This window comes from Marmota marmota, unplaced genomic scaffold (assembly GCF_001458135.2).
Source record: "Marmota marmota marmota unplaced genomic scaffold, marMar, whole genome shotgun sequence".
Lineage (NCBI taxonomy): Eukaryota > Metazoa > Chordata > Mammalia > Rodentia > Sciuridae > Marmota > Marmota marmota.
In genome coordinates, this window is record NW_026000075.1 from 13642658 (window position 1) to 13666327 (window position 23670).

At 34.8% G+C, this 23670-nt stretch overlaps 1 protein-coding gene across 6 annotated transcripts in view; it reads right to left on the minus strand.

Moving 5' to 3' along the window:
• LOC107149531 (EGF-like and EMI domain-containing protein 1) overlaps positions 1-23670 on the minus strand; it is a 613012-nt gene that overhangs the window by 216333 nt on the left and 373009 nt on the right. For 5 of the 6 annotated variants that reach the window (XM_048814351.1, XM_048814352.1, XM_048814353.1 and 2 more), the window contains one exon: positions 11209-11331. The exons of the other annotated variant lie outside the window; for it this stretch is intronic. In XM_048814351.1, coding sequence (XP_048670308.1) covers positions 11209-11331 — 123 coding nt within the window. The remainder of the gene's footprint in view (positions 1-11208; positions 11332-23670) is intronic. 6 annotated transcript variants of the gene reach the window in all.

The window sequence follows — 23670 nt, forward strand, 5'->3', positions numbered from 1 at the left end:
TTCCTGTTAAGGTGATAAAAATGTTCCAAAATTGACTGTGGTTATGACTGCATGTATTTGTGAATATACAAAAATAAAACCAAAAACCATTGAATCAATACTTTAGAAGGAAGAACTGCAGGGTATGTAATATTAGCCATTTTTAAAAAAGGTCTAGAGACCATATTTCAAACTATTTTGTACTATCTAAACATATTATAATTAGTAAATGCTTAATAATTATCTGACAAACTGACCGAGAAAAAAGCTAGGAAAAGACTTTCTACTTCGTGTGTTCTGTGGAGCAACAGCATTGTATCTCCTGGGAGCCTGTTAGTAATGTGGATTCTCAGGCCCATTCCACATCTGCTGAATTGGAGTCTGAATTTTAACAAGTTTTAAGGTGATTTACACACACACTAAAGTTTAGAAATCCTGTACTGCAGTATTAACTGTGGTATCTTCTCCATAAGCACATCATACTTACGGAGCTATTTTACTTTCTCAAGCCTTAGGGCTTATTGTGGGGATTAAATCAATTCACTTTTAATAAGGACAGCATCTAATGAATTACAATTAACCTCATTTTTCTTGGCTGCAGTTTTAATGTGTTTTTCAGCACTCAGGCCTCCAAAGTGTGATTATTATTTAAATATCGGAAGCAGAGAAAAGGTAATTTTTGCAGACCCCCATTGGATGGTATGTGCTATTGGTGGGAGTGCTCTAAGATCTGAAGCATCCCACTTTTCTGAGGTTGTTGGAACTAGAGAACTTTGTAAGTTAGAATTGTGTGCATTAACTATACATAAAAATGTATTCCTTTTTACTGATTATTCTAATTTCTCCTGTCTATGGCCCCTCTCTCTGACCTCTCATGCCCACATAAAGAAACTTGAGGCTTCTTGGTTCTGTTCTTCTCCATACCAACTGGGGGTTAGTGGGACCCTGTGATATGCTGAATCAACCAAGGCTAATGTCTTTCATGGGTCTACTTCTAGCCAACAAGGGCCTTCTACAGTAAGCAGTGCCCCTCTGTATCATCAGATGGCCCTATGATTGGAATATCATCAAAAGGTTTTACAATATACCACTGCATTTCTCAGTCTGCTACCTATAACATTATACTTCAAAAATAGTTATTGATTTATAATCAATTATCCTCAATATTTTGGTAAACAATCATAGAAGTCTATGCTTCTTTAAATGACAGAGGCCTACCACCCACTTTGTTAAAATGAGAACGACACATTTTAGGAAGATGTTCTAGATCCTTTAAATATGCTCTTCCTATTTATGGGAAATGTGAAATATGTGAATGTTTAGTTTGTAATAGCATGAAGTTCCCTACACATTTATAGTACTTACTACTTTTAGGAATATACTTTTAACCAGTGGGACATCTGTATGGAAGATACAAAGCAAAAAGACAAATAAATATGCTTACTCTCAGGTGTTTGGTTTTTCTGGTGATGCATGTGGAACATATCCATGAAATTCATCCACTGGGACAAGTAAAATGAGTGACATCCATTTATTTTGATATTAGTTATATTGAAGAATATATAACGTAGTCTGTTAATCAGTTATTAACTAGAATAAATAATAAAAAGAGAAACTTAGCCTGAATTTATAAACTAAGATATATAGTTCTTTCAGAAATAAGTGGCTTCATTTCTTTCTATGAGATCCTGTGCTGAGAGTGAATAGTTTGGAGAAGGTCACTAAAAACACAGACACGTGAAAGCCAATAGCAAAATAATAAATCAATTTAAACTGGCATGTTTTCTGATTAAAAATCACATCTATGTATTCATATCTCCCTTTCAATATGTCTTTATTGAAAAAAAATGTTTCCATTATTTACAAATTGATAAAGGAATATCTCATAGCAAGAATATTAAAAAATCAGTCAGTCATCCATGACTACTTTTTATGATAGCAATAGAAAGTAATATGGATTTTGCAAGGATAGGAACCAACCCTCAACATTTCAGAAGTCTAAAAGAGACCAGTCTTTAGAGTATGAACCAAACCGATGTTTTGATAGGTGGGATTCCATAATCTAACAAAATATCTGCAGGGTAGACACACATCTGAGGAATTCAAGACAGTGTACTTCAGTTTGAAAATATTCTTGGAAACAAATTTTAAAAATATGATAATATGGGCTGGGGTCTTGGCTCAGTGGCAGAGTGCTTTCCTAGCAAGAGTGAGTCACTGGGTTCAATCCTCAGCACCACACAAAAATAAACAAATAAAATAAAGGCATTGTCTTCATCTATAACTAAAAAAATATTTTTAAAATATGATAATATGATTTTTTTAAATAAGTTCATTTTTAAAAATATTGGGCAGAGAAACTAATGATTGTGAATGAAAATGAAAGGACTGTTTTTCAGAATATAAAACCTATGTTATGTTTCCTGAAATAGGATAAAATTTAAGGAGCATAAAACAAACGTTGGGAAGGAGAACCCCTTGCTACCCATCACTCCCAGACATCCCCATGCAGCCTTTTGCCCTGAATGGCTGCTTCTGTTTTGTTCTTTTGCAAAGGGGCATGGATTGCTAACTGAGGCAGTCCATTGTACTGTGCTAACATTTTTTCCTGTTGTATTCATGATAAGAGGCCTCAGTGAGGGATGCCCTGTTTGTCAACCACAGACTTCTGAGGCTTATTTATTAAGTCTGTCTCTTTTGGTACTCCCTGGGAAAGCTGAAAGAACCATACATCTGCATGTCCCTAATGACACTGGGAAAGTGAGCCACCTCATTTCAGGGAATTTGTATCAGTTAAGGTCTCTTCCAGTTTGACTCACTACCAAATAAATTGTTGACTACAATGAGTGTTAGCTGAAAGCTGAGGTATTAAGATGACTGCTCTGAATTACTAGGGGGTGAATGATGGGCTTTATTTTAAAAAATTGGTTTAAAAAGAAATAAAGTAGATTTTTACTTTGATAGCAGAGTTTCAGATTTAAAGGGTATGTGTTTTCTTTCTAGTCTAAAAGACCCAGAGGCTTAATACCTTCAGAGTTTCTGCAAAGGATGGATGCCTTTGGTGTGGCAGTGGCAGCTTTGTTGTTAGAATCTCAGATGCCTTCCAGTGTCAATCAGGAGAGAAGAAAGCAACAGTAGGACCAGTGGTCCTAGGTATAACTCTGATAGGGAACTTGATTAAGGAAGTGAAGGAAATGAAGCAGGGTTTTTCAGTCCCAGGACTAAGTGATTAGTGTCTGTCCTTGTTCTTTGCAGCTCATTTCGATTCAACGGTGGGTTATCTCTTTCTCTTCTTAAGTCCCATAGCACTATGCCTGTGTCTTATATTTACTCTTGCTATCTTAGACTATAGTTGCTTGTGTATCCATCTTATCTCCTTTATTGAACTGGAAGCCCCTTGGAGAGAGAAAGATAACACTGGACATAGTTTTATCTTCAACAACAAATAGCAAAGGAGAGAATTAAAAAAACAAAACAAAAAAAAAACGTGGACAGAAGTAAAATTTCATAAGCATCTACTATGAAATAGGCCGATGTAACATGCTGGTACTTTCAAAGGATCCAGTAACAAGTTTATGTTGCTTGCCTGACTTTTGAATTAATAGAGATCTATCTATCTAATCCAAAATAGGCAGATAGAGACAATATATCAGCTTTATTTGTGTTAAAATTATAACTGGAGGATAGGATTAATGGGTGCAGCAGTTGGGATTTCTAGGCAAACTATCCCACCTGGACACAGGTGTTGCTGGAAAATCTCAGTCTTTTCCATGGGGTGCCCTGCTCAAAGTGTACATAACAGCAGAGTAGTCCAGAATGGGCACTTTTTGCAGACATTCATAGATCCTAAAGAGAATACAGGAAGGTGGGTGGAACCACAGCCTACTTTCTTTCCCAAAACTCACCAGTGAGGTAATTCGTGAGGTAATTCACTCTTCCTCCCTGGGGAAGAGTAGACTAAGTGGGACAAAGAGACACCAGGAATGTTATGCTAACAAACATTCATCTCTCTTCATATGGCCATGAAACTGGGTCTTCCCACCATCAAAGTGTTTTCCTACAACATCTCATTGAATCATCAATATCAGTTTAAGTATTGTTATCCTGGTTTTATAGACGAAGAATAGGAAGCACATATGCTAAGCAACATGCTCTAAATTTAACTGTTTGTAAATGTCAGAGGCAATGTTTGAAACCAAAGTGCATAAGAGAGAATTTTTGTTTTAAGGAGGATAGAAGTAAAATTTGTGTGCTCTCTGTTTGACCATGCACTGTACACAGATTCATGTTTGGTGAATGAATGAATGAATGAATGAATGAGTAGAGAGAAAAATTCTGCATGTATCCACATAACTCCAGTATGTGTCTGTAATTTTAACTGACTCAACCTTTTTAAACACAATGAGTTTTGTATTGTAAGTGAGTCTTAATAAATTAAAAAAGGATAACTCTTTCTTTTGTACATGAAGGTAGACTGTCTGGGAATGTTCTGAATTTTTTTCTGCAGTATGTATCAGTCTTCATCAGGGAACTGCTTCAAACTTGACATTCTGTTACAGCACAAGTTTAGGAGTTACTTCATAAATGACAAAGAGAAAAAAATACACAAAAGTAGACATTCCTTCATAATGTTTTCAAGTTATTTTTATGAAGGCAAAAACAATGGTGTGTATGGGCATTGAATATATACACATAATAGTGTTTTCTTCAATTACCAAAAGCCTTTAGTGTTTGGCAAAAATTCATGTTTTTCCTTAGTTGAAATGGTACACAGAAACATTCCAACATTCTCTAAATGTAGGAAGAATTATCATAAAAGAGGATTCTGATCAGTTACATTTTCTGAACAAAAAAATTAAATAAACAAATAAGTAAAGTCAAAGAGGTTTTAAATTGCCAGGTGTGTGTATGCCTGTTAATTCTAGCTACTCAAGAGCTGAGGAAGGAGGATCACAAGTTTGAGGTCCTGTTTCAAGATTTTAAAAATAAATAAATAAAAAGAGCTGGGTATGCAGATCAGTGGTAAAATGCACCCCTGGTTCAATTTCGAGCAACACATACATACTCACATACATTCAGGTGTCTGCACACACACAGATGGTTTAAACTTTAGCAAGAACAATACAGACTACAAATAGGCAAGGCTTTCCTGATATGATAGTAAGGTTATTAAGCAGATAACCCCACCTTGGAAATCTCTCATCAGCATAAATAACCAACTGCTTTAGATAAAATGCTTCTGTTGAGTACGGAGTTGGCCTTGGTGAACTTGCAAAGCATATGAAATAATTATTTGTCTTCTGTTTTTTCACTTAAGGTTTCACACAGTAATTTTATGCCCAGGATGCTTAATGATACTCTAGCCAGTCCTGGTTCTTTCTATAGCTACATATTTCTACCTCCTCAGTTGGCAGCATCTTTGAGGGGACCAGAGAAAGCCCAGCACCTCCTAGAATGAACCAAAGAGTTAACTGGATCCCATTAGAGGAATTTGCAAGACCAGCCTGTCAAACAATCTCTTGGAAGACCAGGAACACAGCTACAGGGGCAGAGATAATTATTTACTATTTCTGGATCTCAAAGATGTTCTTATGGAAACTAAAGTTTTTTGTGTCCTCTCTCTCACTGCATTTCCCGCCCCCCACCCCTGTGCCAAAAATTTGAGGATTAAATTATGATCAATAGTAGTGACACAAGTCTTTGTCACACTTCCTCTCATTCTACTGGTCATTCTTGATGCTCACAGAGGGCTCCTTGCTTCCTAGATGGATATCACTGCCTCTATGGAATCCCCTCTTTTCTTTTTTAAGAAAAGGGATCTTACTGTGTTGCCTAGACTAGACCCAAACTTCTGGGCTCAACCAGTCTTTCGGCCTCAGCCTCCAGGTAACTAGGATTGTAGGCATGCACCGTTGTGCTGGCCCACTTTTTCTATTTCCTGTTTAGATTCCTTCCCTGCCCCTCCTCTTCTCTCTCTGCATCAATGAGAGAAACTCCATGATGAAACAAAACATAATTTGTATTACTCTGGTATTCTTAAATACCCAACTACATCTAGTAGTTATCCAGAAGATATTACTGGCCAGGTTGATGGATCAATTGAGAAGAGTGACAAATGGAAAAGGGGAACTAGATTGTATTTCTACTTCTAAAATGAATTGTTTGAAACTTGGAGGAAATTGGTCATTCTCTCCAGGTCTTAATTTCTGTCCTTGGTTGATCATGGCCTCTACGAGTTGAGGGCCCTGGGCCAATGCAGCACTGTGACTCTGTGGTTCTGATTAACCTGCTCTGTATCTAGTGTATGCTGCTTATTAACCACATCCAAGGGAAAGGACACTGGAAAGGATACATAGTGAACAGGAAAGCATGGCATATAGTGCCACTTTGTTTACCAACTAACTTTATGAACTGGTGCAAGACATTTAATTTCTCTGAGATTTCATCTATAGAAGCTTTTTTTTCAGTTCAAATATCCTATAACTTACAACAATGGCATTCTGAATTAGAATTTCTGTTTATTCACATTATCCCATCCAATGTGTTTTGGGGGAAATATCACTCTAAAATATCAATAAAATTACTTTAAAATATTTTAACAATCAGTTAATAAAATCGCATGCCTTTATGAATGGATAATGTATGTTCATTTATTTCTCTCAAGTAGAAGAATTTGTCTCAAGTGTCTAATCAATGTTTATTAGCTTTGTTAGTTAACTTATTAAAATGTACAGTAATTATTCAAAAAAGTTTCCTGACTCCACGGGACTACTAGTCTCATTAGTTATGCTGCTGCACCAATGGTTTAGATAAGCCACATGAAGAAAGAGTTCAGGAAGTTCAAAGTTTTACTTATTCTCTAGAAATAAAAATGTGCTGTGCCCTTTCAAATATATCAGATTTACTTTGAGCAAATATTCACAGTAAGACCTACTGATAACCCAATGGCTTAACTGGTAAACTTTCAAATGACAACACCAACATGATTGGGATTTGTAGATAAGAAAATTAATGAAAGGTGTATTGACTGGGTGCTTGCATGTATTCACATTGAAAGGATGGGTGTTCATCCAACCATTCATTCAATGAATATTTATGGAATTCTACTCTGAGCTGGGATTGGAAAAGTGGAAAGACAAGATCCTTTAACTTGGGAATCCTTTTCCCAAGATTCCCAGTCTAATTAATAACAGTAGGAACCTGTAAATAGTTACAGTGCTCTACTAGAAGTTCTACACCATGGTATACACAAAAGGAAAGGAAAGGCAATGCAAAAACACTTTGTAAATAATGCCTAGAAATAAGAACCAATAGATTTAGACTCCTCACAAGGACCACAGATGTTGAATAAGATTCAGAATATAGAATGGCTATATGTGAAATAGTAAAAGGAAAATATACAATGATAAAAATGAGTATACATATATAAAGGAACCTATGGATTTGAGAATAAGAAACATAAGACATCTAAAAATGTAAATTGTTGAAATCTAAAACTCAATAGACTGGTTGAGCATATGCAGTAAAGATAGAAAAGAAAATATAATATATTAAAGAGACAAGGAGGCTAGCATGGGAAGGTCTAATCAGAGCCATAGAAGAGGATGCTGGGAAGAATCCTAGCCTCTACCCCACATGTCAGCAGCACTCACTCTTCTCAGTTGTGCAAATGAATACACTCACATGTCTTTGGGGGACCAAACCATTTCAGGGAAGAACCACTGTCATAAAGAACATGTGAGAAACAAAAATCACTGTTCTATTTCATTCATGGTTGTGGGAACCAAAAATCATATAGCAATGGAAAACTGAATTTAAAAGCAAATAAAATGCTAAGATCCCATTGGATTGTCACTTGAAATGCAAAGATATTTGCGTACTTGAAAATCTGTAAATGTCATAATGTTAACACACTAATAAATTAAAGAAGAAAAATCTTGTCCTTTGAGTGCATGTATACATATATGTACATATATTAAAATATCCACAGCATCCAGCGACAGGCAGTGCCTTCCCTCATTTGCTCCTTTGATCTGTTCCTTGTAAGAATCCATGTGAACTATGAATCAGAAAACATGCTTTAGGTTCAGCACTGTGCCTGAGATCAGGGGATACCAGTGCAACTGAGCTAATCAGAATCTTCTGCTTCTCCACAGGTTTATATCTCTTTAGAGGAAAAAGTTAAAGAAAAAGATTAGCTAACAAGGCCATTTGCAAATGTTTCAATCCCATTTAAGAGCAGACTCTATATTTATTTTAATAGCACCACAAATGTCCACTAAAATGTTGATTTGTACTTAAAAAGCAATTCAAATATATATTAATGCCAAGAAAAAGTCTTTTAAAATGACTGCTTAATTCTATGGCTGTAGCATTCAACACAATGTTGTTTGAAACCAACTGACCTTTACCGTTTCGAGCTAGTGAAAGAACACGGATGACTCATTAGTGCACTCACATGAAGTTTTTGCGTAGTGACTGGCACAATGCTCATTTGCTGTGACTTTAGAATGCACTGGATTGCAAAAGAACCTCTATTATTTTTTATTTAACTATGTATATAAATAAATCTGAGATCATGGTATGGACAACAATTGAACAAGCTGAATCTCTAACATTACTATCTCCACCAAATAGTAGCTTACAGAAACAAGGAAAAGATGCTAAAATGAATGAGACTGAGGGAAGGGTCCTTTGCGGGCAATGGGCTCCAATCCATGCTACTACCTGCAGTTCTACATTCTGGGAAGGGGCATGTCAATGTTACCTCATTATCAAACTCTTGAGTCTCACCAATACTGACCTCACTTTTACACAGTCTGTACAAGAAGACTTCAATTTAATGAAGCCATGGAAAGCTCTTTTCTCAATATTTTAACATTTATACGAGCCACCAAGAGTAACTAACTTCAATTAAAATAGGATATGAATGAAATTAAATGAGCTAGGGGGTATAAAGTCTAACATGCTTTATCAACCTAACAGCTATTATAAAATAATAATAAAAACTGTTATACCTAACAATGGCTAATTACTGCACTAATCACTGGGAATGTGTCCATAATAATGACAATGATGATCATAATAACACCCAACTAAAGAGAAACAGTAAGTTACTGCCTCGCAGACAAGGGAAATGTCGTGAAAAATGATATTCTCATTTTACAAGACTGCATTGTCTTTAGTGGCCATCACCACCCTGGTCCAGACTCCTCCTCTTCCCTGTCATTGAATCCATACTGAGAACACTACCACCAAATAATCACATCCAGAAATAAGCATTATTACACTTGACGAAAAAGACCTTGGATGAATTTAGGACTTGCCTTTGTGAATTTCTACCTTTCCAGGCAGAGGACCCTGTCTGAGGTGAAGCCTGTCTCAGGAAGGCTCTGATTCCCTTGTCCTTGAACACATCCAAAGTGTTTCCTGTTGCTGCCTGTCCAAGCCTGCTGGAAGATACTAATGAAAGGAACTGGACATGAACAGAAAATTTACAAAATAAAAAAATATAGAAGGATCAATAAAAAAAAATCAAATTCCACTTCCAAGTGAACTAAAATAGGTCTAAATATAGATGAATTGGCTGTATGTATCCACTTGTAATTCCAAATATAAATTTAGGTATATCAATAACTTCATTGTATTAATGTGAACTAGTAAAAATCTTAGGTGAAGTTTGATGGTTAAATTTTGGAAATAGCAACAAATGTAGTCCACTTGATTGTTCCTTTGTTGTTAAGATTATATTTAAATGTGTATCTTTGATATTGTTTTTTTTTTTTTACTGTATTCACCTTTTTCCACACTTCTGGATTAATACTCTGGAGGAATTAGCTAAATATAATCTAAACCATAGAATAAATTATAACTCTTCGGAAAAAATAAATAAATTAATTAATTAATTAATTAAAAAAAAAAAAAGAAAGGAACTGGATCAAAGATCCAAACTCGGCAGTCCCCACACCCAGAGTCCCAGCCCCAGGCATCCTCTGTAGGGACATCTTTTGTCTATTCTTTCTCCTACCAACTTACTCACATGGGCCCCCCATTAGGAGTAGATGTCATTAGGAAGAAAAAAAAATAGTGTGATTTTGTAAGGCCAATGGTAAAACACAATTAGGACCAATGCTTTTATACTGTGAAATTAAACTAATAAACAACAATCCTGAATATATAAAATGTTTGGGCATTTTAGCAACATGAATAGACAGGGGGAAAGTCAAAATAGTTATAAGGCATGGCACAAGTGTTCCCTTTAGTCTAAGATTTCTCTTCTTAAAGCTTAAGAAAAGGAAGCACTCTCTGACTCCCATTCTGTTCCTGTAAGAGCAGCAACTGAGTTAATATTCAAAGGTACAATGCTCCTACTTTGTGCTAGTCACTATGCTAAGTGCTTATGTGCATTATCTTATTTAATTCTCATAGCAAATTTTGTGACTTTTTGATAACTAGCATTATCCTAAGTTTTACGATTAAGAGAGTCTTAGAATGTTGAAATACCTTGCCCAAGGTTACACAAATGGTAAGTGACACAGCTAGAACTCAAATTCTAGTTCACTTAACCCCATGCTATAATGTCTTCAAACATCATTTTATAAGGTTTGGGAAAATGTTTCAATCTTTCCTACTAATCAATGAACTCCTTCAGGGAAGAATTTATTCCTCATTAATTTTTATATTTCCAGAGCATGAAATAATGCCTAATACAGAGCAGAAATTCAGCGAGTGTCAAATGAATAAGATGACAAATCAATAAACAAAGGAAGGAAGGAATTAATTTTAAAAGGAGACAGAGCATTGAAGTTTATGCAAAAAGTTAATTCTGCACTAAGAATACTATTCCTGTGGTTAGTTTTGTGCCTCTGCCTTTCTATTGTAGCAACATATGAGTATTTTATGATAAGCACCATTTTTACTTTAGAATTAAATGAAATGCTTTCAAAAATATGTACTTTACCCAGGGATTTAAATGAATGATTGAAATTCCATAATCAGAACATGACACAACCAAACCAGCATATAATCATATGTTTCCTATAATAAGCTACTTGAAGTGTTCTAATGGGTTACAATTTTGTAATCTAGGCATGAGAGGAAGATCTGTGCTCTTGACAATATTCAACACAAGCACTTCAACTGGCTCTGGATAAAAGAGAAACCCCTCTTTTGCATTGCATACATGCTCTCTTTTTTCCTTATCAGTAAGCAGACAGTCTTAACTGTTACCTTCACATCCTCTGCCATCTTCTTCCAGCTGCTGGCCAGCTTGACATTTGCAATAATAACTGCCAATTGTATTACAGCACTGGTCCTGACAGCCACCATTGTCAATAGTACATTCATTTATATCTGCAATTGAATAGTTAAACAGAATCAATCTCCTGAAACTAAACACACAGAAAGAAATTTCAGTGGCTCTCCTAAAAATGAACCAGCACCGTGACATCATCCTTTGACCGCAGATTAAATGAAATAGACTGGCATCTCATTTTAGTTAGAGCCTATGCACTCTAGGTTTGACGTAAAGAAAGAGACACATTATAATCTTTGGTATCTGAAATGCTACTTTTGAACAGTGAACTGAGGACACGGTGTGGCTTTTCATGTTGTGACATGGATTTTGGAGACTTACAGTACAGATCCAGATATTTCACATCCAAGTCATTGTTTGAGGATGAGTCTGAGAACAGAGACAGAGATTAGAGTCAGGACACTAGGTCACCTATTTGTTGTTATCAGTTCCTCAAATAAATAACTGCTGAGCATCTCCTCTTGCATATTCTGCCGTGTGCCAGACAATGGGAGGAAGGAGAGCCGGTCGTTCTGTAGTTTCCAAAGGTTGACACCTAGCTGGGACTGAGGACTAACCAAGTGTGATATGTTGTGTTCATGGATTGGATATTCCCATTTCTAATCCTGTGACTAGACTTCATATTTCAGACAGAGCTGAATTTTATGTATTCCTACTATCCAACTGTAGCTTACAAATATTCCCCTCTCTGCAACTTTGACAGTGGCCTGTGAGGTGACTTGTTACCAAGGTTCCAAGGTTCCTTTTTTTTTTTTTTTCCTTGACTGGGGATTTAGCCCAAGGGCTCTTTACCACTGAGCTATATATATCCCAAGCCTTTTAAAATTTATATTTTAAGACAAAATCTAACTAAGTTGCTGAGGTTGACCTTGAACTTGCAATCCTTCCTGCGTCCAGAATTGCTGAGATTATGTGTGCAGCATTGCTCCCAGCTGATTTGCTACTGAAGTTATACTCAAAATGGGCACCTCTACTTCATGTTGGCAAGCTGACTTGGATAGATCTTTTCCCATGAGATGAGTGTGCCCGGAAGAGACAGTGGGTGGAAAGTGCAGAGAAAGTGCCTAGGTGAAGGTGGGAGAGAGTGTTAGAAGACCTAGAGAGAAAGAGAATGAGTTAGTCAGGAACAGCAGAAGAAAAATGAAAGCAAGACAGAGTGCTGCAGTCCGGCTGCAGCAAAATAACCGGGGGGGTGACGAATAACTTGTGTACGTTGATACAGCAGGAGTAGGAGCCGTTTATTGCAGGACAGGAGCAGTATTTATACATTCCACACAGCTTATCTAATTAGCATAAACTAGATACATCAGTCAACCAATAAGGAATCTCCACACTTAATGGTTCGCTTTTGTTACTTCTCAAACCACTCCCTCTGGCATTTTGCCAGGCACCATCCAGACTTGTTTATGAACTCTAACATTCCCCTGGCAAAATGCCAGGTGTTATTTTGACTTGTTTACAGACTCTAACAACAGAGGAGCTGTGCCATCATAATGTAGCCTGCAGAGAAGGGAACAACTGGATGCAGGAGCAACAAGGTACCAGGCAGAGGGATCTTGACTGTGCCTCTTGACTGGATACCATTGATTTTGTCTGCCCCTCAATGTGCTGCTGTTGAGACTGCTTTTACTCATTGTTAGTTAACTTTTCATTGAAACTGTGTCTTATATATAAAAAAGTATACAATTCCTAACTACACACTTTAAAGATTTTGCAGAAATAAAAATATATCAATGCATTTTTTTTTTCTTTATCATGTGTGTGTGTGTGTGTTGCTGGGGATCAAACTCAGGGCCTTGTGCATGCTAGGAAAGTGCTCTACCACTGAGCTACATCTTAGCTCACCAGTGCAATCTTAACACACCACTAGATCATGACTAACACCCAAGAAAAACTCTATCTTACTTAAGGTAACTATCTTGATAATGTATATATAGAATCATACCATAAATAATTTGTGTGTGTGTGTGTGTGTGGCTTCTTTTGTCTGTAATTCCCGTTTATAACACATATCATGTTGTTGCAAATACTTATAGTTCATCCATTCTTATTACTGTATATTATTCTGTTCTACAAATATACCACAATATTTGTTTATCCATTTCACTGATGATGGACAATTGGCTATTTTTTGATTTGTTTGTTTTTGGCTACTGTGAAAAGTGTTGCTGGTAACATTTCCATACATATCTTCAATGAACTTACATATGCATTCCTGTTGGGTAATATATCTGAGACTGGCTTTTCTTGGCCAAAAGGTATGACATGTTCTACTTTAGTAGTTATAGCCAAATCGCCTTCTAAAGAGATTATTCTGATTTACACTCACACCAGCTGTGTATTGGGGACCAGATGCCACTCATTTTTGCCAACATTTGGGATTTTCTGTTTTTTCATTTCAGCTCTTCTGAGGAGTTTATAATAGCATCATGTTGCAAATTTAATTTGCATTTTCCTGATTATTAATTAGGTTAAGCACATTTTCATGTTATTGGCCATTTGGATGACATCTTGTTGAAATGCTTATTCAAATATTTTGTCCATTTGTTCAATTCTTAAAATATTGGTTCTTTTACTTGTTGGTTTTCAAGTGCAATGTTAAATAGAAGTGATGGCAATGGTCATCTTTGTCTTCCTTCAGATCTTAGAAGGATAGTTTTTAATATTTCCTAGTAGGTTAATGTGTGCTGTAAGTTTGGAGATACATCTGTATTTCTATTTCCATCTCCATCTATCTATCTAAAGAGATTAGTTTTATCAATTAAAAATTATTTCCACTTCTTGTTTTCTACATATTTGTATCATAGATGGTAAATTTTATTTACTGCTTTTTGCGAATCTATAATCATATGATCTTTCTTATAAATTCTGTAATGTAATGAATAACATTGATTGATCATTGCATCTCTGAAATAAACTTGATCATGATACACTAATTTTTATATATGGGTGTGTGTGTGTGTATATATATATCAGTCAGTCAGCTAATATTTTGTTGAGAATTTTGTGATTAAGTTCATGGGAGACATTTGTCTGTACTTTTTGTATAATATTCTTATAGTACTAGGTTTAGGTGCCCATGTTGTACTGGATATGTAAAACAAATTGGAAGCTCTTTCTCTTTGTCTCGTCTCTGAAGAAACTGTATAATATTGGTGTCATTTCTTACTTAAATGTTTGGATGAGTCCATTTATGATGCTATCTGGGGCCTGGGATTGTGTGTTTGTGTGAGTAAACTTATTAATAAATTTAATTTATTCAAAGGGGAACAAAGGGAAGGGAAGTGGGATGGAAAAAGGAAAGACAGTGGAATGAATCTGGCATAACTTTCCTATGTACATACGTGAATAGACCACAGGGAACCTCACTATCATGTATATCCACAAGAAATTTTTTAAAAATATGGGTAAATGACAGAAAGATCAGCAGAGAAGGGGGAAGGGGTGGGAGTAGGGGAGGAGAAGGGGACATACTCGGGACCTAATTAGAACAAGATACATTCCATGCTTTCATAATTATGTCAAAATGAGTCTACTGTCATGTATAACTAAGAAGAACCAATGAAAAAGATTTTAAAAATCAATTTGTTGACTATATATGATATTTAGTTTTTAATTTAAACATGTTAGAAAAGTTATGTTTTGAGAAATTTATCCATTTAATATAAATGTTCCAGTGCACTGTTGTTAAACTCTATAATATTCTCTTACTCTCTTTTGAATGAGTGTCCAACTTGTAGTTAGGCCCCCTTCCCTACAGTTGAAATTCATAATATGTGCATCCTTTCTCCTCCTCCTTCTTCTTCATATTAGAAATTGAATCCAGGGGTGCTAAACCACTTAGCCATATCCTCAGCATCCCCTCCCCGCATTTTTTAAATTTTACTTTGAGACAGTCTTACTAAGTTGCTGAGGCTGGCTTTGAACTTGTGGTCCTGCTGCCTCAGGTCCTGAGCTGCTGGGATTACAGACATGTGATACTATGCATGGCTCTTCTTTTCTCCTTGACCAGTTTTATAAGGGAGTTATCAATTTTATCTTCCCATCTATCATCTCTCTATTCTGTCTCAGCGCTCTATCTTAGCTATCTCCCTCAGCTCTATATGATCTGTCTGTTTTAGTCTTTCCAAGAAGAAGATGTTTTTTGGCTTTATTAGTCTTTCAGTATTGCATATTTTCCCACTTAATTCATCTGTGCTACAATCTTTACTATTGCTTTTCTTCTACTTTGGGTTTCTCACAAGAGGGAGATTTAAATAGTTGCTTAGTTTTTCTTCTTTTAAAAGTATTTCTGGTTATCTATCAACATGCGTCTAGCTACCCCAAAAGCAAATGATTTAAAAAGACAATTGATTGTTACTATTTTTCTCATTTCTGGGGATTGAAGGCTTAGCTGGTTGGTCCTCACTTGTGGTCCCACAGGTAGCGGAATCAGTGGCAGATGAGACTGTACTTATAGACAGGCTTTTCATTTACATGCTGGGATAGGGCGGCAGTGGTTGGGACATGTGTGTGGCTGGTAGAGTGTTTCCCTCTCTCTCCATGCAGCTTCCCTGCTTAATGGTCTCGAGAGTTCAGATGTATTTTATGGTAACTATCATTCCCCTGAAGGACCATTCCCAGAGATCCAAACAGAAGCTACATGCTTCTTAGGATCTAGAAGTCAGACAGAATCACTCCTCAGGTATTTATTGACTAAGTCAGTCACAGGACAGCTGAGAATTCAGGAACAGGAGCAATACCTCCTCTGAACATAGCCTTGCTGAACCCAGTGTATTGCACCAATGTGTTCATTTGATGTGATATATTTTCCTATAAATAGAGTATTAGCTATATCCCACAATTTTTGATATGTTTTATTTTAATTATCATTCAACTCAAAATATTGCATAATCTACACTGACATTTCTTTCTATGACTATTTAAAGTGTATGTTGGGTGTTTTTCAAATCTTTGAGGATATTCTAATCATCTCGTTATTATGAAATGCTAGATTAGTACCATGAACAGAGAATATACTCTGTGTAAGTTCAATTCTTCAAAATTTTCTAAAGCTTGATCATGCGAAATTAACACATGATCAATTTTGGCTAAAAAAGTATATTTATTGGAAAAAAATGTATATTCTGCAATTGCCAGATGTGTTTCTTGTATGTAGACATGGGCAAATATATACAAATAAACAAAACATATACATACACACATATTTATATGTATATATTAAATACATATGAAAATCCATTAATTACACTTTTAACTACATTAATTTCATTATTTATGGATTATCTTTTATGTTTATTTTATAGTTAGTGAAAGAAGCATAGTAAAATCTTTCTGATTTTTACATTTGTCCTTTCATAAACACAATTTTTGTTTTGTCTAATTTGAAGCTTTATTTTGAGGTGCATACAAATTTAGACCGCAACAGCATTCTAGTAGATAAAACCCTTTGTTATTATAAAATGTACCTCTTTGGATTTACCAATGTTTCTTTCATTAAAATTTACTTTTTGTGATGTTGCTATTGTTGTATAAGTTTTCTTTGGGTTAGTGTTTGCCTGAAATTTCATTTTTTTTAAGTTTACTTTGAACCATTTTCTGTATTCATATATTTGAGAATTTTCTCTCAAAATTTTCTATAAATTTTATTTTAACATGTTAAAATGTTATTTTAATATATTCTATGTCTTTTATTAGACAAAGTAGAATTATAACATAGACTTTCAATGTAATTACTGACATGTTTGTATTAAATTTACCAGTTTACTATTTTTCTAACTTTCTCATATATTTTATGTTGCTTTTACCTCCATTATTTTTTCTCTTTAAATCTATTTTTTAGTGTTCTATTTGCCCTCTGTTTAGATTGTCAGCCATACATTGCTTTATTAATTTTTTCAGTAGTTACCCTGGATATTACAATCTCTATTATGAAAGTCTAATATAATTTGTATTTTAACCACTTCCAGATAATGCTAGAATCCACACTTCAACTCCCTTAATCTTGAACTTCTTATATTATTGTTATCATGTATTTTAATTTTATATATTTAGATAACATGGACTTCATTATTGCTATTTTGAATAACTGGTAGCCACTGTGGTTTATCTACATATGTATATTTTCTGGTACTTATTATTGCTTTCTGGATTTCTGTGCTTCCTTCTGGAATAATGACTCTTTTGTCTAAAAATTGTCTTAGTCTTTTCATATGTATCAGCTGGCAAAAATTCTTCTTCAGGTTTCTTTTTTGTCAAGAAATGATATTTTTTAAACTGAATTTTTAAATACAATTTTTATTTTAGAACATTTTTAGATTCACAGAGAAGTTGCAAACATAGTGAAAAATTGCTCTGTACCCCTTGTATCCCATATTCTATTATTAGAAATATCTTACTTTATTATGGTCCATTCATTATAACTAATGAGTCACTATTGACATTTATTATTAAATCGTTCACACTGTATTCAGATTTCCTTAGTTTTTACAGTTCCCTTTTTTCTGTCCCAAGATTCCCCTCTGAATGTGATATTACATATACTTGTCATATTTCTGTAGATTCCTCTTGGTTTTAAGTTTCTCAGGCTTTCCTTGTTTATGATAACCTTGCACCTTAAGGAAGACTGTTCATCTTGTAGAACTACTCTCAACTTGAGTCTTTTTAATGACTTTTTCTTATTTTATACTGGTATTATGTGTTTCAAAGAGGAAGATCAGAGAGGTGAAGTGCTGGTTTCATGTCAACATGACAACACTGTTAATGTTGACCTTGACCCCCCTGGCTGATATAGTATTTGTCAGTTTCTCCACTTTATAATAATAAAATTATTCAATTTTTCCCCCTTTTAAATTGTAAGTTTTGGAACAAAGTCATGCACAGCTCACACTTCAGGAGTGGAGAATTAAGCTCCCCTTCTCCAGAGTGGGTATCTACATAAATGATTTAAAATTCTTCCATAACAAATTTGCCTGCATTTAATTTATTGTAAATTAAGTTTTGCAGAATATTTTGAAGGGGACAGGACTCTAGATTGGCAGTTGGATACTTTAAACAGTAAAAGTCATTCCATTATCATTTAAATATCCTTTTGAAAATCATGCGACTGGTTTTTGTCTACTTTTGAAATTTTCTCTTTGTTTTTGTTCTTTATATAGTTGACTAGTATATGCCTTGCTATATTTTCTTTGTGGTTTTCCTCCATGGAATTTGTAATGCCTCCTGATTTTGTAGTTCAGGTCTTTCAGTTTTAAAGAAATCGCTCCCACTATTACCTGCTCAAATATTGCTTTTGCCTTATTTCTCTGTACTTCCATACTCATGTTTTTGAGCTCTGTTATCTATATATCATTTGTCTTATGCTATTTTCTGTTTTAATATATTATGTACATATTTTTGTTCCTGGTTTCAGTCTAGATACTGCCTAGTGACCTGTCTTCCAGGTTATCAATTCTGTCATCTGTTGCTTATAATACCAATTAATCTCATCTATTTACTATACACTATCTTTTTCCTTTCCATTATTTGAAGTTTTTTAAAATATATATATTTATATATATTATCATTCTCAGGTGAAATTTTCCATGTTGTTATCAATGTTCTTACACTCTTCTTTGCATTGTTTTATGACAATGGAATTGAACTTTGTAGACATTTCTTTCTTGCCATCTGGTCAATGTTGAGCCTTCTTAGTAGAGTGCATTGGAGGAAGGCGGCAGGAGGAAGCCTGCTCACTTTGGTGCCAATGATTTATGTTTTTCAGACTTCTGTGTTGCACCTGTGATCGGGCTGCTGCTTTGTCAGTGAGAAGCATCTTTACCAGTAAGCAGTAACCCTGCTGGTGGTGAGTTGGGAGCTTAGTGGTACCTAACTTCCATCCAGTCTCACCAGTGCTCCAGCAAGCAGCTTCCAATGAATCTTTCCACCTACCACAATAGGCAGATTCCTGCCACACCCTCTCTCCTGTGAGAGCTTACTTTTATCCTGGTTTGGGAATTCCATTCTTGGGTGTTCTTGAGTCCTAGACACAGTGGCTACTATATATATGTCATTCCTGTATCCTTCAATGTTCTCTTTACCACTCTTAGTACTTCATATCTAGCTTCTAATGAATAATTCTTTATGATTTTTTTCTCTGACCAACTCCCTGCTGTTATTTTAGTCACTTGCAGGACCTTGAATGATATGCCTTTCCTCCAGTACCATGATCCTTCAAATTTTAGCTTTATGCTAGTTTTGAATTCATTTTTGGCTTCCATGTTCATTTTAAACTCATTTGTTTTCATACCAATGAGGCCGCAGACTTTTCAGCCTACTTGTTCTGCCTATTTATAGAAATTTTATTTTCATATCTTTCAGCCTTTTCACTATGTCACTTATGAATTGATCCCTCCAGGTTTGGGAAGCTCACCTCATGAATTTCCTTGGCTGCAATGATATTCTCTGATGTCTTCCAATGAATGATTCTGATTTTAGATCTAACTGTTCTGGTTGTTCTCAGTAAGAGAATCAGTTTGCTACTATTTAGCTAGGAAGAGAATGCCTATTTATATTATTTCTCAATCCTTGTGTTAGTCAGAATTTCATCCTGATGACCAAAATACCTGACAAGAGCAACATAAAGTAGGAAACATTTATTTGAGTCATGGTTTTCAAAGTTTTAGTCTATGGTTGGCTAACTCCAATGCTTTGGCCTAAGGTAAGAAAGAATGTGATAATGGAAGGGTATGGCTGAAGAAGGCAGGGGCTAGAGAACAAGATAGAGATTTCAGAGGCATGTCCCCAGCGACATACTTACATCAACCATGCCTCACCAGCCCACAGTTTCCATTTAGTAGCCCACTCAAATTATTAATCCATCAAATGGATTAATCCACTGGTAAGGTTAAAGCCCTCATGATCCAATCATTTCCTAAAAGCCTTGCCTTTGCACATTGCTATATTGGAGACCAAGACTTTAAGTACATGAACCTTTGGGGGATATTCCAAATCTAAACCATAATAACTCTCCTTACTTTTACTTAAGATTATTCCAAAGAAAATGTCATTTACTGAGACTTATGTAGTTGTTTATCTTTCTTACATATGATTCATTCAAGAAGCCAGGATTTCGTGACTCATAAACATAACATAATTAACAATGAATATAAGACTTTATAATTAGGTCTTGTGCTTTGTGTTGCAGAATATCATCATAGAGAAAAAGATTAATGAAGGTTGACTTTCCAAGGAACATCAGGGTATATGTTTAAAAATAAATTTGTGTATAACTTGCCAAGCTTAGTTTTCTGAGAAAGAGGAGATATGTTGTGATATCTCAGGTATCAAGAGTCTCATGATGCCACTTTTAAAAATTTATCTAAAAATATATTCAAAATGATGTAACATTTAAACAAAGTTAGTCACCTTTCCTATATAATATTTTGCAGATATAATGAACTAATGAGACTATATGAAATTATGTTTATTCAGAAAGGTATGGTCACCAAAAAGAACACTAAAGATCATATGCTTTATGTGTGTGTGTGTGTGTGTGTGTGTGTGAAGTAAAAATGTTTGCAGCAATTTAAATGTTCATCCATATGGGAAAAATAATTAAGTAAATTGAATGTATCCATCAATGCAGTCTCCATCAGTGATTTTTTTTTCAAAAACTGCTACATTTTTTTTCTATCAATTTCTTACTAATGTTGACCAGTACTAAAATATAACACCTAATGTAAAACCATGCTCTAGCAAAATTACTTCACTGGAAAACTAAGTGAATGTGGCTCATTCAACTTGCTTCTGCTTGGTTTTACTTGAATTATAGAGTTTTTAAAAAGTAATATTTGGTTTTCATGGTTCTGAACAGAGTTTTCTTGAAAAATAATTTATACTTTTGGATCAAATACATGCATTTCACATCCACACAGCCTATTCTTTCACACTGAGCAACCTCATTTATTCGTTTGACTGACTCTATGATATAAAAGGCTTGGCTTCACGTCCATAAGGACCCACAGAGCTGCTTCAGGAAAGGTCTGGGCAGGGAGCAAAGAGGCTGAGGGGAGGATACCCTAGCAAATCAAATCCAGTCCATGAGTGAAAGCTGCTCTAATCCACTGTGCACATCAGGTAGCACTCTACTTAAAATATATCTGAATAAAGTGACTGTTTTTCTATTAAAAAACATTTGAAAAATTTCTTCCCTTAAACTGTCATATCTGATTATAGGGGAGATGAATGCAATGCCTATCACTCATAATGTATATGAATATGTATATATCTGTAAGATAACATGAGAGAGAACTATTAATAAAGATGCTCAGCTTTAAGTCTGAAATATTAAAATAATAAATATTATGTGCAGGGGACCCTTTCTGTAGGTTTATTTACCTTAAAGCTAATAATTATGCACATTATTAACAAATGCAAAACTAAATTGGCCCCTTGCCTTTAGAAAACTCACAAACTGCTAATATTAAACTTGCACATTGGCAGGGGTTAAGAAATAAAAGATAATTAGAGGTTTTGTTGATCAAAGTAATTAGTGTATAAAAATGATACAGAAAGGACTTAAAGTCTCTTTCTTTTGCATGAAGAAAATTTTAGTACCACAAAACTGCTAAAAATATTTCACACATATATTTGGTATTTTTGGAACTAGAATAACACCAGGAATAGAAAACAAATGGAAAGGATAATCAATATGTGCATACAAACTTTAAAATTTCCCTTTCAGAGTGTTCAAAATTCAAAGACAAATGAGAAACGAAGATAACAACATTGGCACAAATAAGGCAAAGGTAAAAAACATTTACAATTATAAATAAATTTACATTTATTTAATATATATTACATATATCATTATATTAAATGGGAAAATATGAACATTCCCAAACAGAAATTTGTTCTTATGAAATAAAATAAGTTGAAAAAAAAGTCAAACTTACAAATGTCCAATGTCAAATGCTGTTCAGTTGCATTAGTAACCAAAAAAATTAAGAGTAAAATAAAGTCAATACTATTCTTCCATTATTGGATTTATAAATATTAAAATCAGTGCTATTACTCATGGGTGGTCGGGGTGTAGCATAAAGACATACCATATTTTGCTATTAAAAGCACAAGTTAGGAATAACAGAGATTAAAGTGGCTACAAATATCAGAATATGCATGTACTTTTCTCCCCAGCAAATCCACTTTAAAGAACAAATCCTAAGGATATAATCACACTGTGCATAATGGTTTACATATTTTTAATACCACAGGAGGAAAAGTAGAAACTACCTGGATAGCAAACAATAGAACTTTAAGAAAATTATAATGTATCAAAGTCAAGGACTACCATGCAGTAATTAATATAATTTTTCTTAATAACATTTATTTACATTTGCAAATTTTTTTCCATATAAAGGGTGTTTTTACTTATATTTACATACAAGTTATTCCCATATGTATCTATATCTCTAAACTATTTGTGCTTTGAAACACATAGTCAAAAATGCTAACTTTGAATGAAATGATTATAGATGGTTTCTTGTCTTTTTTTTTTTTTACTATAATCATTATATAATGATTATAGATGGTTTGGGTTCTGTACTTGCTTGATTCCCAATTTCTTTGTGATAAGTATTCTTTCAGAAAACAACAACAACAACAACAAAAAAAAAAAAACCAAGAAAACAGCAAATGAACAGTAAAAATTTCTTTAAAGTTAAAACTAAAAGATTCCTTCTATCTTCCTTCCTTTTGTTTATATTCTCTGCCGTGGTGTTCAATTATATTAATTTTATTTCAAATTCTGTATTTACTTATGTTTTAGAATATTTAACAGAATATGCAGTGTGAATTTTTAAAAATAAATAATCTTCAAGACAGTGTGTGTGTGTCTGTGTGGGTGTTACTGGGGACTGAACCCAAAAGCTTTCTGCACTGAATTACATCCCAGACTTTTTAATTTTATTTTGAGATGGGACCTCACTAAATTGCTGAGGCTGGTCCTGAACTTGCCATGTTCCTGCCTCAGCCTCCCAAGTATCTGGGATTACAGGCTTGGGCCAGCATGCATGGCAATCTCCAAGATTTTGATTAAATTGTTTCCTAAAGAACCAAAAGCTGCTCAATGGTACAGAAAGCCTGCATTCTTTTCAGTCAATTTTGATGGCCAAGGCTGTATCATCCTGGATATCCAGTTGGATGCTCCACACTTGAGACAGCAGCAAGGCATATGAATGCTTTTGTGCTCTGGAAGACTCTCCAGATGCAAATGATGATGCCAACGTTCTAGAATATCCTCAGTGGAAGGCATGTAAGACACTATGTATTCCCCTGAGAACTCAAGCCACACTTATATGCTGAAGATTTGATAAAACAAAAAGATGTCATACCATCTA